The following is an 18779-nucleotide window of genomic DNA, read 5'->3' on the forward strand; positions in this document are numbered from 1 at the left end:
GCGGGCCCAGTTTCAAATAGTCTAACTCAATTTCCCTACGTGTACGTTCAGCATTTTATCAGACCGTAGCTTCTGACTGTGGGTTTGGAAAATAAAGTTTCTAGTGCATGAACCCCGGGCCGTACCAGGGGAAGGCGAGTTTCTCTTGGTTCCTTACAATCTGTGCAAATATGAGCATCTATCTGCCCCTTTCCTTTCCATGAATGGAGCCGTGCTTTACAGATTGTTCAGAATTTTGCATTTATCAATTTTTCAGATACTTAAGTATATTTTTATGTCATGACTATGTCAATAATCCACATATAGATCAGGGGTATTGATCTACCTACAGATGCCAGGTAGGTGGCATGATTTAGAGAAGTGGATTGAAGAGAAGAAAAATAATTTTCTTGTATAAGAGAAAGATGCAAATATGATGTTAAATGGCAACTAGCTTTCAGCTTGAGTGTCAGGAAGTACCGGGAAGCAGTGAAGACCGTGGAGAACTGGTCCAAAGCAGCAGGTGTGACTCGGCTGTAGCTGTTGCTACTGAGGGCTGCCCCGGTATTGCTCGCTCTTCCGATTTTTGATAGAAACTGGAAATCTGGATTTTTATGTGCAATCTCTCAATTTGCAAAGTTTGGATTCAAAGGAAAACAAACAAACAAACCTAACCAAAACCAAAAACACACCTCTATACCAATATTCACAGCATCATTATTCACAATAGCCAAACGGTAGAAGCCACCCAAGTGTCCAAGCTCAGGTGAATGGATGAAAATGGTGTGGTCTGTATGCACAGTGGAATATTATCCAGCCCTGAAAAGGAAGAAAATCCTGACACATGATACAACATGGATGAACTTCTGAAAACATCATTCTAAGTGAAATAAGCCAGATGCAAAAGATAAATGTTGTGTGTTTCCACTTGAGGGATCTGGAATAGGTAAATTCGTAGAGACATAAAGTAGAATGCTGGTTGCCGGGGTCTAATGTGAGGACGGACTAGGGGTTCATTGTTTAATAGGTACCGAATTTCTGCTTGGGATGCTGACACAGTTCTGGAGATAGTGGTGGGTGTACTACATGCCACCATCTTTCGCATTCAAGTGGGGTTAAAGGGGATTATTATTGGGATTAAGTGAAATGATGTATCTATATTTTGCCACGATACAAAATAGAAAACAGCTTACTTTCAGATATGTGTACATAGACTTTTTAAAAGAACATATTATACTTTAGTTTTCTTTACTTCACAACTTTGAAGTCTTCTAAGAAAGATCTCCTTAAGTTCAAATCCATGTGTTTAGTGATCAATTGCTATTGCAATGTCGAAAAAATGACAAAAAAAAAAAAAACTAAAGGCCAAATATAGCATGCCTATAATCCAGATGCTTCTTTTTTTTCAATCTCTAGAGTGGAGTTTAAAATGTTGCAAAGATAAAATTTAAGGCGAAAATCAAAAGAAATAGTGTTGGCTGTCCAGGCTGGCCTTGCAGGAGGTTAGGGGTGTGAGAGGAGGGCGTATTCCCTCATTAAACTGGAGAGTAAATGGGGAAACAAAACGAATCAACAGGACAAGTAATAACAAGTGTTAGAGAGGATGCGGAGAAAAAGGAGCCCTCGTGCACTGCAGGGGGACTGCAAACTGGTACAGCCGCCATGGAAAGCAGTATGGAGGTGCCTCAAAAAACTTAATTGATCTACTGTATGATCCAGCAATCCCTCTACTGGATATTTACCCCAAAGACTTTAAAAATCATTTCCCCAAAGATATTTGTATTCCCATGTTTATAGCGGCATTATTCACGGTGGCCAGGACAAAGGAGTAACTGAAGTGTCCTACAATAGAGGACTGAATAAAGAAGCTGTGGCACATATATACAATGGAATATTACTCAGCCGTAAGAAGAGATGAAATACTGCCATCAGCGACAACAGGGATGGAACTTGAGATAATCATGCCAAGCGAAATAAGGCAGACAGAAAAAGTTGAAAACCACATGATATCACTTATATGTGGGATATCAACCTAAAAGCGACAAGTGGGCAGGACAGACAAACGGAGACTCATGGACATGCATAATAGACTAGTGGTTACCAGACGGTTGGGGAGGAGGGGGGAGGAGGGAGGAAGAGGGGGTAAAAGGGGTTAAATACTTGGTGACAGAAAGAAATCTAACTACGGGAGCCGAACACACGGTGTAAATATATATATGCCTTACTGTTACAGTGTACAGCTGAAACTTACTGGATTTTGTGAACTAATGTCACCATAAAAACAAACAAACAAACACATACAAATAAATAGATAGATAGATAGATAGATAGATAGATAGATAGATAGATAGATAGATAGATAGAGAGATGATAGATAAAAGTCCGAGGTGATAAATAAGGACGAGGTCAGGATGATCTGGTTTGGTGAAACATAACACAGTCTTATGGCCAAGAGCACAGGCTTTAGAGCCGAATGGTCTGAGTTTCAATCATGGCTTCGTCAGGCATTTTCTAGGCATTGGCTTCCTGTTCTGGAAAAGGGGGGAAATAATTGTGCCCACCCTCCTAAGATTATTATGAGGATGAAATAAAATAACTTATGCAAAATGCTTAGCGTACATGGAGCTTTTGATGTTTTAAGGGGCCCGTGAATGTCACCTGTTCACATCCCTAACCACTCCCTTCCCCGCCCCAAAACAGTCATGAAACAGAGGAGTCAGGCAAAACGTGCCCTTTTTTTTAACCATAAAGGCCAAGCTGGTGCACATGGCTTAGGTGTGCGTGCTTCCTGACACTAAACCCTAGAATTCGACAGGCCTGCCTGTCACAAGCAGTGCCGGGCAGCCGCCGGCTTTTCTCTGAAGAGCCAGGGTCTGTTCCTGTGTAATTTACAGCATTGACAAGCAGAGCAGAAAATATGCTTTCTGCTGCAGGCGGATCCTGCAGGAACAGGAGAGAAAGGGCTGAATGATGCGCTCTGAGCTTACCTCTCACATCTACCCCTCTGGCAAGTCCTTCCTCCTCTCTAGGGAGAACTAAGGGGACAGAGAGATGCCCGGATGCCGCTCTGACTGGACTCCCTCCACGTCAAAGAGACGTCAAGATGGAGTGAGTCCATTCCTCTAACGTTAACACTCGCTAAGTGTTAGCTTGTGAAATCAATGTTTTCTTTATGGAATTTTCTATTCCAATGGTTTAAGTGACTGATCAAGTGCTCAAAACATTTAGAATGTCAATATTTTCTCATAGCACATCTTACCAAAATAAGTCTTTGAAATGGAGTGAGTTTCTCCCAGGGAAAATTTATAGAATTACACAATTCTTCATTTTCATTCAGAAGTTCAACTAGATATAATTTAGAGAAAGAAACTGAGATTAACAATCAAATACTTTGGATTGCTAAAAGATATCACAAATTAAAACTTTTGTTATAAAGTCATGAAGTTCTTTTTTTTTTTTTTATAAACATGGCTGACAATTTTTAAGGTGAGTTTTATTTCTACAGGATTGGAGACATCACTAACTACGCTTAATACAGCAAAAGAGGTAGATATTAAGGCAGATTTAAGTTTCAACCTGGCTCTGGTGAAGTGGTTGGTGAACAAGAGTCTCAAATTTTTGAAAAAATGAATACTGACCCCTGTTTCCACTGCAATAGAGTCCTACTGGATCACACTCCCCTGCAAGGTGAGCAGCCTTCTAGTTTTCAATTCTAGTCATCCTAGGTACAGCTATCATTTCTTCCTACCTCACATTTCTATGGTATTTCCCCAATGTTTAACTTTAAGTACAACTTACAGATTATAGGAATAGCTTTCTTGATTATAACTAAAACAGGTTTGCTCATCTTAAAAAAAAGTCCATGATACATAAAAATAGAGTTACAAATGGATAAATTTGGGGTTCTTTGAAAAATAAAAGGTCTTCACTTTATAAAATGGGTCAGGAAAAAGTTCCTTTAATTCCAAGATATTGACTGTTATCGTATAATAAATGATGAATCCAAAATTGAATAGTGACAAATGCGACAAAATAAAACAATATTGACCCAGAGAGAAAACTCTAGGGGAGGAGGAGAACTTCTTAATCAGAAGTGGAAGTTGAGGAGCTATAAAAAAAAAAAAAGACAAATTTGACTATGCAAACATTTAAACAAAATATAATAGACAATGACAAATTATGAAAAAAATATTTGAATGAAAAAATTAATATCTTTAAATGAAGGACAAAATTTAACAATCTTTTACACCAATAGGTTCTTACAAATGGACAAAAAAAGAGATAAACAATTCAGTTAAAATGGGCTAAGTACATGAATGGCAAATCCAAATGGTCAACAAACATCTGAAAAGATACTTAAACTTGCTGGCAATCAGGGAAATTCAAATTAGAGCACTAGAAAAAACTTTCCAGATTGGCAAAAGTTAAAAATAATCAATACTTCTCTTGGAAAATGACACGTATTGCTGGTGAAAGTATAAATTATGATGGACTTTTAAGAAAAGCGACCTGGTAGCAGCTATCAACATAATATATTTTTGACTCAGCAATTCTACTTCTGGCTACCCATCTCATAGAAATAAAAGCACAAGAAATAGGTGTAACGAGGTTTATGTTATTGCATAACATAATCGTATATTGTGGCAAAAATCTGGAAGCAAAATGGAGAAAATTGTGGAAGGAAAACAAATTAGATTGTATCCTGAACAGGGACGATGTGGGTGTCAATGGCAGGGAAAACCAAGGAAGACAGTTCAAAATGGAAAAGCAAGAAGGAAAAGATGTGCTAAAAATAGCAAGTCATTTAAAGTACATTCTATTTCCTACGTAATTTAAAAAACACGTATTTGTCATATAAAACACATATCTGTTATATAAAATGCTTATTTGTTATCTACGTAGTCTTGTTTAGATTTGAAGATCAAAACCAGTGAGGTGTGATGAAACTAATGTGGCATATTTCATCTCTCTGAAATTTTGACTTCTCATCAGAGTTGCAACGTTGTTGAATATCAACAACGATATTCATAATAACCATTTCACAAGACCGTCTTGAGCTTCACATTAAAGAACAGGAGACCTGCTCACAACATAGTTATGTTCCTCTCTTCATTGTTTTACATAATATAAGATACTGAGCTACATTTATAAATTGATAATCTCCATACACATATACATAATCGAGTTAGGTAAAACATTGAATACTTCCTTACTTTCTTCTGGCGATTTTTCACTTTCCTCCAAAGAAGCATTTTCTGAAGAGAAAGGTGTGCTCATCAGAAAATATAAAGCCGTGCTGTTTTTAAACGCATTCCATTGCAACACATTTGATAAGAGGGATTTGCACAGCAGAGAAAATGGCTCCAGGTGACTGCTGACATATTGGCACTGCCTCCACCTGGAATCCGACAACCAGAGAAGATGCCGATTTTTATAGATTTCATATAAGCCTGACGGAAGAAGAAAAAATGATCACATTGGAAGACATGTATCCTCGACCTTCTAGTTACTCATTACAAAGTAGATGCTTAATAAATACTTGGTGTTGAGAGAAAGTTATTTTGTATAAAAATTAATTACATAAAAGATAATGTTTTATAGTGGAAAAAACAAAATCTACCATCTTAACCATTTTTTAAATAAACATATTTATTTAAATTAGTTTCAAGTACACAGTACATTGGTTAGACATCTAAGATGTTCATAAAACGATCCCCCAATTGCTCCCTCCCTCCCTGGCCCTCCACTTAGCCATCATATTAATGCTGACTGCATTCCCTCTGCCACGCTCCCTCCTCTGAACTGTTATTATTAACAGGGAAGGATTTACTATTGCCATTTTGTTAACTGTTTTCTGCATGTCTTACAGCTTGCATGTCCCTTCTTTTGTTTCTTACTGCCTTTGTATTTTATTGATTTTTTAAAAGTAATTATATTCATGGATTCTTTTCTCTTTTTGTGTATATTCTATAGATTGTTTTTTTTTTTGGTGTGTGTGTGGTTACTCTATTAGGGTTTTCCTGAGAAACAGAACTGATAGGAGATATGTAGATATATATGAGGAGATTTATTATAGGAACTGGCTCTCGTGACTGAAAGGGCTGATTAGTATCTGAATTGAAGATGGCCCTCACCAATTTGGGTGGGCATCAGCCAATCCACTGAGAGGCTAACTAGAACAAAAAACGGAAAGGGCAGAATTACTCTCTGCCTTGAGCCTCGTCTTCTCCTGCCCTCAGATGATCTTAGGACTTGGACCGGCCTTACGCCATCAGCTCCTCTGTTCTCAGGCCTTTGGGCTCAGGCCAAATTATACCACTAGCTTTCCCGGTTCTCTGGCTTACAGGTCATGGGACTGCTCAGTCTCCATAACCGTGTAGATGCGGATTGTAATAACCATAGCAATTGCCACTCATTCATTCATTCATTCAAAAATTACTGAGTGCCAATTATATGCACAACAGGATAGAATGATGAATTAAGACATCACACTTGAACCGAAGCTGCTTTTAGTTTAACAAATAAATATAAGTATTGACTTGGAGCACTGTAAAAATTTTTTAGTACTTTTCAGGAAAACATGGTTATATATATATATATATATATATTTTTTTTTTTTTTTACTAAATCCAGAGCAATTACTTCTACTCACTATCGAGTCGAGGTTGGGGTGTTACACCTTTAATATTTATCAATATGCCAGAGTATAAGAAGATGTTCCATTCTTTATCTGGTAGGGATCCGATGTCATCCTGAGTTAGACTGTCATTAGCATTATTTTGCATGATTGTAGTGCAAAGCAGAAAGGAGAAGCAAAGTTTATGCTTATGAAATAGAGCTGAAGAAACCACCTATGGGGAGAAGGTAACTTAGATCAACAGGGATAGATTAAATATATCTGTAAAATTCACATTAAAGAATGACTCACCTTAAAAATATTTCTTGTCAACTCATCTATTGAATTTTTGAGATGCTCCTCTAAGAGACCTTGATCACATTTTAACGTTGGTTCTTTGGAGTGATCTGTAATTTCTTGAACTTTTTTCCGAGACACTGTCTCTCTTTCCAAACTGCGTTCTTCTTGTTTTTTGCTTCTGGAAACTACTGATGAAACAAAAACTTGCTGAAACCAGTCTAGGGAGAACTGGTACATGTAATTGATTTGCGTAAGACCAGCCACCAGAAAGTAGAGCAGGGCGCCTCGGGTGGCGATGGGGAGGTAGTTTTTACGTGTGGCTTGAATTTCACTTTCTGCTTTTTCTGCTGCATCGATACGCTTTGAAATTTCATTTGAAGTAATTTTGGATTTTCTTAAGATGTCTACAATTTCCTCGTCATCTAATACATATCCTAAAGACAAACAAACAAAAATAAATAAAAACTGTTGGAATATTACATGGCAGTTTCTTCATTTTGTACTCTTAGTAAGAGTTTTTGTTTTTCTGTTGGTTTTTCGTTCCTTTTATTTCAGTGAGGAGCTCTTACGTGCAGATAAGTCATATTTCTAATAAATTTGATCAATAGCACACACGTCCCCTTTTCCACTCCCTCATCTCTTCTTTAGATTAGTGTTTGTGGATTCCGTGTTTATTACAGGCACGGAATAAGCAGTCCTGCTATCATAAGGAATACATTTCCACTGTGACCCACTATACACTTAGAAAATGAAAATAAAGTTTCCCAAAAGCAACAAGTGTACCATTATTTCATGTGACACACTCTGCTATTGCCTGTCGTAGTCTACTTTGTTAAACAGTTGATAATGACGAACGAAACTGATTTCTCATCCCACTAACAGGTTGGCACTCACTTTTTGGAAAAAACACTACTCTAGAAACATAGATAACGATTCTATCCCTTTCAGATATTTAAGACAGCTCTTATATTTCCATTATAAACTCTACTGTCTTATGGGCTAAACATTCCCATTCTCCTCAAAGAGTTTTTTTTTTTTAATGATGTGATTTCTAGACCCCTCATCAAGCTTTTTTCTGAACATACCTCAGTCTGAAAAGAGTCTTCTTAAAATGTGATATCTGAAACTAACGGCAGCTTGATATGACCATTGCAAAGGATTGCGAGATTATTACCTTCCATGATCTGGATGCCATATTTTTATTGATGTGGGTGACGCTTGACCTAAGCTGTGGGCCACCTCTCATAGGTCCCACCCTATGACACTATTGCCTACAGGGGTCGGGGAGTCACACCAAGGATAAAATATTTACAAAGAGGTAGTAAGGACGATATTTATTACTATATCTTGGAAAGAAGTAGCAAAACACATATACAGAATCAAGGAGTCTTTTTATTTAGCATTTTTCAGGAACGATTTTTATTAAAACCACTATTGGCAAAAGGTTACAGTCTTTTGAATATCTCAGACATTAATATGAGGAATAAATGGTGCCCTTTCCCTGTACTTTGGCGGACACGTCTCTTCCATTTGGCTGTTCCTGAATTACGTTTCTTTTATAATAGACTGATAATCTAGTGTAAATCGGTTTCCTAAATTCTGTGAGCCACTCTAGCAAAGTAATTGTAAACCCAAGGAAGGGGTCATTGAACCTTTCAACCTGTAGCTGATCTGTTAAAAGTATAGGTAACCACCTGGGCTTGTGATTGACATCTAAAATAAGGGGTAGGGGGCAGTCTTGTAGGACAGAGTTCTTAACCCATGGAATCTGATGCTGTCTCAGGTAGTGCTGGAGTCATATGGGATGGAAGGCCAGCCAGCTAGTGCCACACTGCTTGTCGGTGTGGAGAAACCCCTCCTCCATGTTGAAATTGAGTATTCAGGGGTGCCCTAGGAACTTACGACGTTTTATATTTAGCTGTTTGGTTGTTCAGATATTATATTGTTTACATTTAAAGACTATGGTTTCTTAGATACTTCTTGTGTTAAAGAGGAAAATGATTTCTACTCCTATTTTAATAAACATCATACGTTAATGGAATGCATATGAGATACTGGACTGTGTCCTTTTATATTTTACTTGGGGAAAAAGTAATCTTTTGGTCTCTATACTCTAAGTTGACATACATAACAGATGTCGGGTACCCGAAGTACAGGCATAGAGCGAGGAGGAAACTAACCAGTCTCTGTGAGATTTTTTCTACAACTTCTACTGATTATATGGTGGAAAATGTCCTATAACACGAGCTAAAGCAGGGGTAGGAACTGAGGAACATCGAAATTCACAATATTTTAATTTTAGAAACGGAGTGACCTGTCTGTATTAATCAGTTATTTGGTGAAAATGGAGATTTGGTAGTTTTGGTGCCAATTCAGAATACGGTCCTTATAACTTTAATTGCATCCTTCACAAAAGTTTGCAAAGGTCTCCCAATATCACTAGGTAACTTACCTTGTGCATTCTGCAGTACGGTTAATGCTTTTTCCTCTAGTTCCTCAAGAGTCATAGCATCGAGGGAAATACTCTCCAATAATTGGTAACGCTGACTTTCTAAATGAGGAACTTCGTGACTTAATACAGTAGATAAGAGTTGATCTTGCAGCCCTTGGAATGTCACTGTGAAGTTGATCATAGTGACGAAGTTATAAACTGATGGAGGAAAATGCGGGTTGTCTATTTCTGTAGATATGTATAACCTAAAACGTGGGAAAGACACCAGTTATTCAATGGATATGCAGAGGAAAAAAGCGAAACGTATATTTAACAATGGAAAAATATATTTCTCCTGGAGGTGAACGAGGTTAATTTTTGGTGTTATTCAGCCTTGTACACAAGCAGGTTCTCACTTCAAACTATGTGAATACATTTGCTATTTATGACTTAAAAAAATACAACCATAAACCATGTCCATACTATATTTGGTCTAAGTAAGAAGATAGAGTAAAGAAAAATGGTAACTGGAAGTTCTTATCTCCCACTGTGGTTTTCAAACATGGTGACCAGGTTGTCAATTCAAGAAAAACGTTACTTATTAGTATTTCTAGAACTGTTGCTTAACCAATCATGTAGCATTTAGTGAGAAATAAAGAATGAGTTAATGTTTTCCAACGGTATTCTGTAGGATGCTATTTTCTGGAGAGAGTTCGTTAAATAAAGGAGTTTTAATTAAAATAAATCTAATTAATTAAAGAAAAGTCTATTTAACCAGGAAAGACTCTTGTTTAACTTTAACCCAGAGCTTTTAAAAAGTACCGGATCCCTTTTTGAGTGACACCTATTAAAATCTTAGGAATGCTATTTTGAAGAATGTGCTTTGGAACTGTTTAACAGAAGGAAGGAGGCCGGAAGAGAATTCTGGGGAGACAGGGTTTGACGGCCCTGCCCTAGGGAGAGGACTCAGCGGTGGCAGAGTTAAGAGTCAGGGCCACTGGTCAAGGAACCAGTCTGTCATAGTCCCAGTAACTAAGCTAAATGCACCAGGCGGGGGCCATTGAAATCATCTTCTAATGCTCCTTGCTGATTACTTGTTTACCCAGCAAACTTCTGCTTATGAAATGAAGGAGGGAATGCATGTGTCTCAAATGTCTTATTCACTCAGGAATTGTATTTGTGTGGTAATTCTATCTGACTGTGTAACGGTGCTTTGAGAAGTTAGCTGGTGGGAGTCAAATCTCTGAAGCCCCCTTATTGTTTGGAGGGTGGTACGATGCTTATCTGCCCAGGCGAGAAGTATCTATTTGTTTGCTCTAGATGTCAAATATGGATTTCTTTTTTTTTTTTTTAATGGAAGCAGAGGCTTTTCCTGTCCAAATAAAATGTTAGGCAAACATCCTCTGGATCAAGCGAGACCCGGCTCTCTGTCGTCCTTCCCTCACAGTTTCTGAAGACTCTTCGTGGGACCCACAGGTTTCATCTGGCAGAGTTTGAAAAATATTGGTGGTGTGCAATGACTTAATAAATGCAGATCTGTTCTCTATTCTCTATACTAATGAACGAAACATAAAAACTGGAAACATGGAAAATAAAAATAACATTTAGATGCAATCTTACTTCTTCCTCCAGCATATCAGACTGACCTATGGGAACTTCGATATTATTGCCTCAAAAAATACGAACGTTTGACTCAGTTTAACTATGAGAGACGTTACCTAAATTTGGAATTGTATTCAATCTCAGAATCATCAACCCTTATGAAATTCTGTCCTCTTCTTTGATAGATATCCTTTTTCAAAATTGCCTTTAAGCTTGGAGCCAATGTTTCAGGGAGATTCTGAAAAATCCAACAGACAAAAAAACCAAAAAACCAAAAATCATCTTACAACAAATACATCAGTTGAAAAGACAGAGCTTTAAAAAAATGTAAATCTTGTTATTATCTGGACTCCAGTAAAAGACAGATCTGAGAGAACTAAATAAACAATGAAAACTCACTGCGTGTGTGTGTGTTTGTGTGTGTGTGTGTGTGTGTATGTACATACACACACACACATGCATTTTTCCCCTGACAAAGTTACCTGTCATTTGAAACTCTTAGTCTTTACGTTTAGTGCATATATGTGTCAACAAGACCCAACTACCTGCAAGAGGACACTCCCTCCTGTTTTCATAGCATTTTCAATTTTTTTGATGTAATTGCTGTCCTCGATGTAGAGCTCCTGCAGCCTCGATCCTTCCATCTGACGGATCCAGTGGTATGCTTGTTTATGTGGGTCAATCAGCAGTGGCCACTGCAGGCCGTTCTTGATCAAGATGGCATTCTCCGCTGAATACTGACCGAGAGGTAGCCCCTGATGATGCCACCGGCTGATCTGGAACGAAACCATTAGTGCGCTCGTTGTTTCACAAACTTCTTCGCTTCTTTAATATTCTATGGCACATACCCGCCCTTTAGTCTCTTCGTAGTCACCTCAGTTATTGGATCGATGGTTGTGGTATTACTGTGGTTGCGTCTGAGAAATCTTCATTTAACTTAATAATGACCCCCAAAATACAAGAGTAGCGATGCTGGCAATTCCGAAACGCCAAAGAGGAGCTATAAACTGCTTCCTTTAAGGGAGAAGGTATATAGAAAGGCATGTATAGGGCTTGGTACTATCTGAGGCCTCAGGCGTTCACTGGGGGGGGGGGGTCTTTGAACGTATCCCCTGCAGATAAAGGGGGGCTACTGTACACGGGATCTAGAGATCCATTTGGAAAAAACTGGCAAATTGAGCATATTGAGTCTTTCAATTTATGAACATGGTATAACTCTTCATTTGTTTAGGTTTCTTAAAATTTATCTCAAGGATATTTTATATATAAATCCTATAATACTTCTTGACAGATTCATTTCGATGCTATTATAAATGGTATCTAAAAACATTTTACACCCTGTTTGTTGCTGGTGTAGAGAAATGCAATTGGTTTTTGTATGTTGCCTTTAATTCTAGAAATTGCTAAACTTTTATTCACATTTATGATATATCTATGTATTCTTTTATATTTTCTAGGTACATAATATATCACCTGAAAAAATTTATACTTTTTTCTTTCTTCCTTATTTTCCAATTTTAGTCTCTTTCATTTATTCATTTTTCTCCTCACTGCACTGTTGAGGATCTCTGGCACAGTGTTAAACACAAGTGGAAATAGAGGAAAATCCTTCATTTTTTTCAATTATGGTGCATTCTTTGACCTATTAGTTTAGGAGCATATTTCCTAATTTCCAGAAATATGGGGATTTTCAAAGAAACTTTTAATGACTGTCTTCTGGTTTAGTTGCAGTTTGATCAAATAATATATTCTGTATGATTTCTGCCCTTTGACATTAGTTGAAATTTTATTTGTGGTCCATTACAAATGGACCAAAACACATCTCTGTGTGTTTGCAGATGTAGGCTACAGTGTCTTATATATGTCTATTAAACCCATTTGTTGATGATGTTGGTCAAATCTTTTCTGACTGATTCTTGTGTTCTTTTTCTATGAGGTACAGACAAAAGTATGTTAAAATCTTTTACTGTTATTGTAGATTTATCCATTTTTATCTGCAATCCTCTTAATGCTTTATATTATTTGGTGTCATTATCAGGTGCAAACAAATTTAGATTGTTAACATATTCTTGAGGAATTAAATCAATTCTTATTGTAACATAAGTTTATATAATTCCAGTAATCCTCTTTTACCTTAAAGTCTGTTTTGTCCTTTTTTAAAAAAGTAATTTATAGTAAATTTCTTCCCATTTTCTGCTGTCAATCTTTTTGTTCTAGAAGTGTCCTTTCTAAATAACATGCTTTCTGTTTTGTGTTTTGGTTTATATTTTCATATAGTCTTACAATCTTAGCTTTTTAACTGTGCCATTTAGTCCATTAACATATAATGTAATTATTAATGTATTTGGGTTTCAATTCATTATTAACGTTATTAACAATATTTGATTCTGAGACTTTGTAGGTCGAGCGATCAGTTTAAGTTGAGTTTTCAGCAGGGGAACCAGTCTAAAATTACTCTCTGGGGATAAAAAAAAAATAGTTGTGTTCTTTTTTTTAATCTTTTCAACATTAGCATAGAACTTACAAAGATAAATTCATAAATGTTAGGTCCATATTTTTGGCTGTTTCTAAGAATATTACCTGTGGCTTAATTAGTTCACCAATTTATTAATGAAAAGGGTTTCAAGGAGAGAAATTGGCTATATTTGTTAGACGAGGTAGTAAGATTACAACGAGAAAAAGGGTATTCTGTGACTTTTGCCCAGAGGATGAGAAACAGGAGATGTAAACAATTGAGGTATCAGACCTGTAACTTAAGATAATTTTAAGGCCTGGAGCAAACTTCAGCATTTCCATTTAGCCAAATAATTTTGAGGAAAGACCCGAGCGAAAATAATGCACATGCACGCGAAATCCAAATGAACAATTGCAGCCACTTAACGGGATGATAGAAATGTTTCTACCTCATGTTTTTGCGCCATGACTTCAATTAAAGAAAAGTTGGAAGACAAAGAAATGTTGTTGCTTGTGCAAAGCTTCTCCCATGTGCTCACGATCAGCTGGCGAAATTCCGCGGTCAGCACTCCACTGTAGACGATGCACGCTGCCGAAAGCAGTATGTCCCCCAAAATGCCTTCCAACTTCCGGTCTATTTGATTGATTGTTTCTTGCCATCGAGTCTAAACGTCAAAATAAAAATGAATTCCCGATATGTGCTATAACATATACTATTATGAGATGTTTTGGACATCGACGAGCTCCAAGTTAGATCTGTCATTGTTATTTCTACCATTTTTCTCATGCTGTAGTTGTATTATAATTAATAATGAACACCGTTAAAAAACACACTGTTTGAGGAGAACATGAGTCCTATTCTTGGATTTGTCAATAGTATCCTATCAAGATCGATAGCCTCTTCGAATCACTTGTGTAATAAAGCAGGATCATTTTAAAATGTATATCAATTCATTATAATATATTATTAATGATATCCAATAATAATAATAATAGTGACCAATATTTATTGAATCCTTATTTATCTGACAATTTGCTTTTGACATCTCATTTGACTCTTTCAATATCCTGTCAAGTAAAAGTCATTGACTTCATTTTAAGATGAGGAAGTTGAAGTTCAGAGAAGTTAAGCAACTTGCTCAAGTTCACAAAGCTTCTGTGGGGGAGTAGCTGGGATCTGGACCCATGTTCTCTGGCTGTGTAGCCTCCTTCTACAACCACGTATGTGCTTAATCGGTCAATAAATGAAGCATGTTGAGCAAGAGCCCTCCCTTAACATCTGGATAATGCTGGTGTTCTGCCTCTCAGCACATGCGTGGCTCTCAAGGACATCAATCACCTCTCGAGGGATGTAATCTTCCTCTGATTGGTCTGATTTCATAACCTCCTTCTTCCTGCCTGTAGAAGTTTTCCAGAACATGTATCTATTTAAATAGTTAAACTAAATTAAAATTATCTTGAGAATTTCATAACAGCCTTTGAGATGGCTGAGGTATGACAAAACCAAGTCTCTAGTCAGCTCCCTGGGCATTGAGGTTTAGAGAAGAAAGATGAATTAGAAGAGAAATAAAAAGATAAGATAAAAGAGGTCCGGAGACCGACAGAAGAAAATAAAATATTATTTTTCCTTTTTAGTGACATCTTCTTCCTTCCTGCTGGGGTTGTTCCTGTGCTACAAAAAGAGGACTGGGCCCTCGCTGACAGGTGCACTTGGGCCTCAGGGATGAAGGTGTGCTGATATTCTAGCCACAAGAGAAAGAAGCTTCTGATCTCTGTAGCTTGTTACCTCTGTTTTCAGACTACTTGCCCAGGACTCCTTTATTTTTATCTGAATAGGACCATCTGCTAATCTCAGTAAGAAAATGGATAGCAAGATAATTTTAGGAGGTATACCTATATCTTTGCCTCCACCGAAAATAACATCTTGGGGTTTGTCAAGCCCGTCAGGAATTAATGAAGGAGACATAAAACAAACAAAAGTCATACCTTCTCATCTTTCAGGGCAGTTAGCAAGATAGATGCACAATGCAGGCGCCTAGTGGCCAGTTGTCTTCGATTTGCTAATAGTTCTTTTTCAGCAACAATATCTTTGTAGGTTGCTTGCAAAAATGTCAGATGTTCTTCAACCTGAGAGACAATTTGTTACTGAGACAAACTCTACTCTCATTTTGCCTCAAGAGCTTACTTTTTTCCTGATTTTTTTCTAGTTTATAAAAGTGTTGATAGTTTTAACAAGTAAAAAAATTCTTACCAGTTGTAAACCTCTTTGTTTTTCAGCAAGCCTTTGTCGTGCAATTTTTAGAACATTTTGAGCTTCAGCTACTTGGATTTGTTTAGGACCCACCACCTTGAAAAGAATGTCACAACATTTAAGTGTTAAAAAAAAATCTCAAGTTCACTTTAAAAAATGCCACTTATGTTTAAAAAACAATTATAAGCGTTAACTCTTAACATGAACTTTCCTGGAATTATGTGTACAAAAAGAAATATAGAGTAGTTTAATATGGTGAAACACATTCAAACAAATTAAACAACAGCATAGTTGCCATAAGTAAAAGAATTTGACAGAAGCACTCAATATCTGTGTGAGTTAGCGTAATATGTTTGATTAAAGTGTTTTTCATTAGGTGTTCCTTCCATAGAAGTTCGTTTGAGTATTGTTAAATAAAAATTATTTCTGGATATTTAATTACCGTAATGTGTCACTTCCAAATCGTTATATTTCGGAGGATAAGCATACCTTCTGTACTTCGTGGTAGTTATTCAGAGCTATAACCCACTGGCACATGGAGCAACAAGCAACCGAAACTAGAGCGATCTTGTTTGGGTTGAAATCAGGTAGGTTTAAAATTTTTTTCAGCTTGATGAAAACCTAGAGAGAATATAGTTTATGTATTACATGAGAAAGAATTGTTATTGATCTGAAGTTTTCCCTGATCTACATTAGAATGAAGTTTTATTTCATATAAGGAATACTCAACTACTCTTCAACAGTAGAATACATACCTAGGTACAAACTGGCTCTAGCACCAGTAATTTTTTTAAAAGGAGAGGAAAAACCTCTTTTATAGACATCTTGTTATTACTATTGTTGTTACAGTAGCTTTGTTACAGATTTTTAAAAAAGAACTCCATTTTACAAAAAGAAAACAGGTTAACTTTCTCCAGCCCTGCAAAATTTGGTGTACACAGAGATATGAGATATTTTTCTTAAGCAAATGAAGCCCAAAGTTAGTAGAAGGAAGGAAATAAAGACAATAGAGAAGATCAATAAAACTAGTATTTGTTTTTTTTTTTTTTTTTGAAGAGATTAACCAAGTTGAAAAAGCTCTAGCTAGGGCTTGCTTTGGCAGTACATGCACTGAAAAACCTGTGGCTTAGACTCACCAAGAAAAAAAGAGAGAGGGCTCAAATAACTAAAGTCAAAAATGAAAAAGGAGCCCTTATAACTGATACTACAGAAGTACAAAGGATTATAAGAGACTACTATGAATAATCATAGGCCAACAAAATGAACAACCTAAAAGATATGAATTCCTACGAACACACCACCTACCAAAAGTGTATGATTTTATTTCTATGTAGAATCTAAAATAAAAAAGCAAAAAACAAATTCATAGATACAGAGAACAGATTGGTGGTTGCCAGAAGTGGGGGAGAGGGGTAGCACATGGGTGAAGTGGGGGATGGTGGTCAAAAGGTACAAAATTCCAGTTATAATAGAAACAATTCCTATGGATGTCATACACAGCATGGCGACTATAGTTAATAATACTGTATGTTCCATATTTGAAAGTCGTTAAAGGAGTAGATCTTAAAAGTTATCATAACAAGAAAAAAATGCAACCATGTGTAATGATGGATGTTCACTAGACCCACTGTGATGATCATTTTGCAACATATACAAATATTGAATCATTATGCTGTACACCTGAAACGAACACAATGTTATCCATCGATTGTATTGCAAAAAAAAATCTCACACATTTATCCACTCCTTGCACCTTCACAGTGTAATGTGATCCATCCAGAAAGACTTTCTCCTACTATTGGGCTGTTCTCTAATCTCATTATCATGAGACATGACACATTTTCCAGTTTCAGCGACATCCTGTCTTTCCTCCACACTTCCAGGAAACTTATCATGTTTGGAGCTTGCCCTCTGATCTTTGACCTTTCACCACTGTCTTCCAATTCTAATACACAATACCAATTTTTAATACCTCTATTCGACTTCCGCAGATCAGATCTATAGAATGCATCGATTAAGCGTTAATTAGCGGTGAACATTTTTACCTTCTCAGGTATGCTGTCCTTGTCAAGGTTAATCAACTTTTTCAAGAAACCGGTCTCTGAAAGAAGTAACTTTGCAGTAGTCCAGTTAGGTTTCTTTTGCAGGAGAATGCAAACTGCATTCATGACCGTCAGCACAAGGAAAGGGGGGCGTGTGTACACTCTGCAACAGATGGTGAAAATCTCATCAGCTTCCCCAGCAAAGTCAAACGCTCCCTGTCAACGATCTCAGAAGACAATATATACAGAGCTTTAACAAGTATTTTGACAAGGAGAACTATTTGCCAACGTAGAGCCTTATTCATTATTTGGGCATCTTTAAAAATTTGGGTATCTTTTAATACATGGATATCTTTGCTTTAGGAAGACGAAATGCATCAAACAAATATGGAGAACATCTCAGTCATAGGTTAATTCTTTCCATTTCCTCTGCTTACAACACTCCTCTGGATTCCCTCCTGGTCCACATCATACTCCACTCAGTTCTCTGCTTCGCTGTCACTCAGCAGAGAGCCCTTCTCCAACTTTTAAGTGCTGTAACTTCGGCACCTAGAATGGGGCCTGTCACACAGTGTGCACTCAATGTGGCCGCTGAATAAATGCAGCTTTAGGTGGGATACCTTCAGCCTTATGACATATTCTGTTCTTCCTGTCAAAATACATTGATTAAACCCTCCCCCTCCTTTTTTTTTGGGGGGGGGGCATTTTCTATTCTTCTCCCCAGAGTTAATAACGTGTTATAAATATCATTGGAGACGTGCTTCATATTTCTGCATCTTTAAATACTATTTTCTATAAATAATGGAAAAGTCAACACATTCTGAGACATAATCGGCAAATTCCCATTGTTTGGTGAGTTGAAGAGCTTGTGTTAAAAATGATCTCCCCTAAAGATTCAAGATAGAGCCATCAGGTTCAAATCTTTGTACCTTAAAGTACTTCATTTCTCTTGTATTTTCTTATGAATTTCTCTTTAATTGCTTTCCCCACACAGGAAAGGCTGGGCAAAGGGGACAGGGGGAAGTGTGTCCCACGGTGACCCCTTGTGGCAACGGCCAACGGTGCAGCACCAGATGTGCATTGCTGCCTTCCTACCGGCCTCCC

General features: G+C 37.1%; 1 protein-coding gene across 1 annotated transcript in view; it reads right to left on the reverse strand.

Annotated features, from left to right (window-relative positions):
• The window catches only part of DNAH14 (dynein axonemal heavy chain 14), a 193830-nt gene that overhangs the window by 24540 nt on the left and 150511 nt on the right, over window positions 1–18779 (reverse strand). The window contains exons 63-74 of the mRNA XM_036235400.1: window positions 17679–17838; window positions 16123–16254; window positions 15634–15729; window positions 15369–15509; window positions 13832–14047; window positions 11474–11704; window positions 11045–11166; window positions 9348–9592; window positions 6908–7329; window positions 6632–6830; window positions 5193–5429; window positions 3239–3324 (exon numbers count right to left, since the gene is read on the reverse strand). Coding sequence (XP_036091293.1) covers window positions 3239–3324; window positions 5193–5429; window positions 6632–6830; window positions 6908–7329; window positions 9348–9592; window positions 11045–11166; window positions 11474–11704; window positions 13832–14047; window positions 15369–15509; window positions 15634–15729; window positions 16123–16254; window positions 17679–17838 — 2287 coding nt within the window. The remainder of the gene's footprint in view (window positions 1–3238; window positions 3325–5192; window positions 5430–6631; window positions 6831–6907; window positions 7330–9347; window positions 9593–11044; window positions 11167–11473; window positions 11705–13831; window positions 14048–15368; window positions 15510–15633; window positions 15730–16122; window positions 16255–17678; window positions 17839–18779) is intronic.

This window comes from Rousettus aegyptiacus, unplaced genomic scaffold (genome assembly GCF_014176215.1).
Source record: "Rousettus aegyptiacus isolate mRouAeg1 unplaced genomic scaffold, mRouAeg1.p scaffold_m13_p_18, whole genome shotgun sequence".
Taxonomy (NCBI): Eukaryota; Metazoa; Chordata; class Mammalia; order Chiroptera; family Pteropodidae; genus Rousettus; species Rousettus aegyptiacus.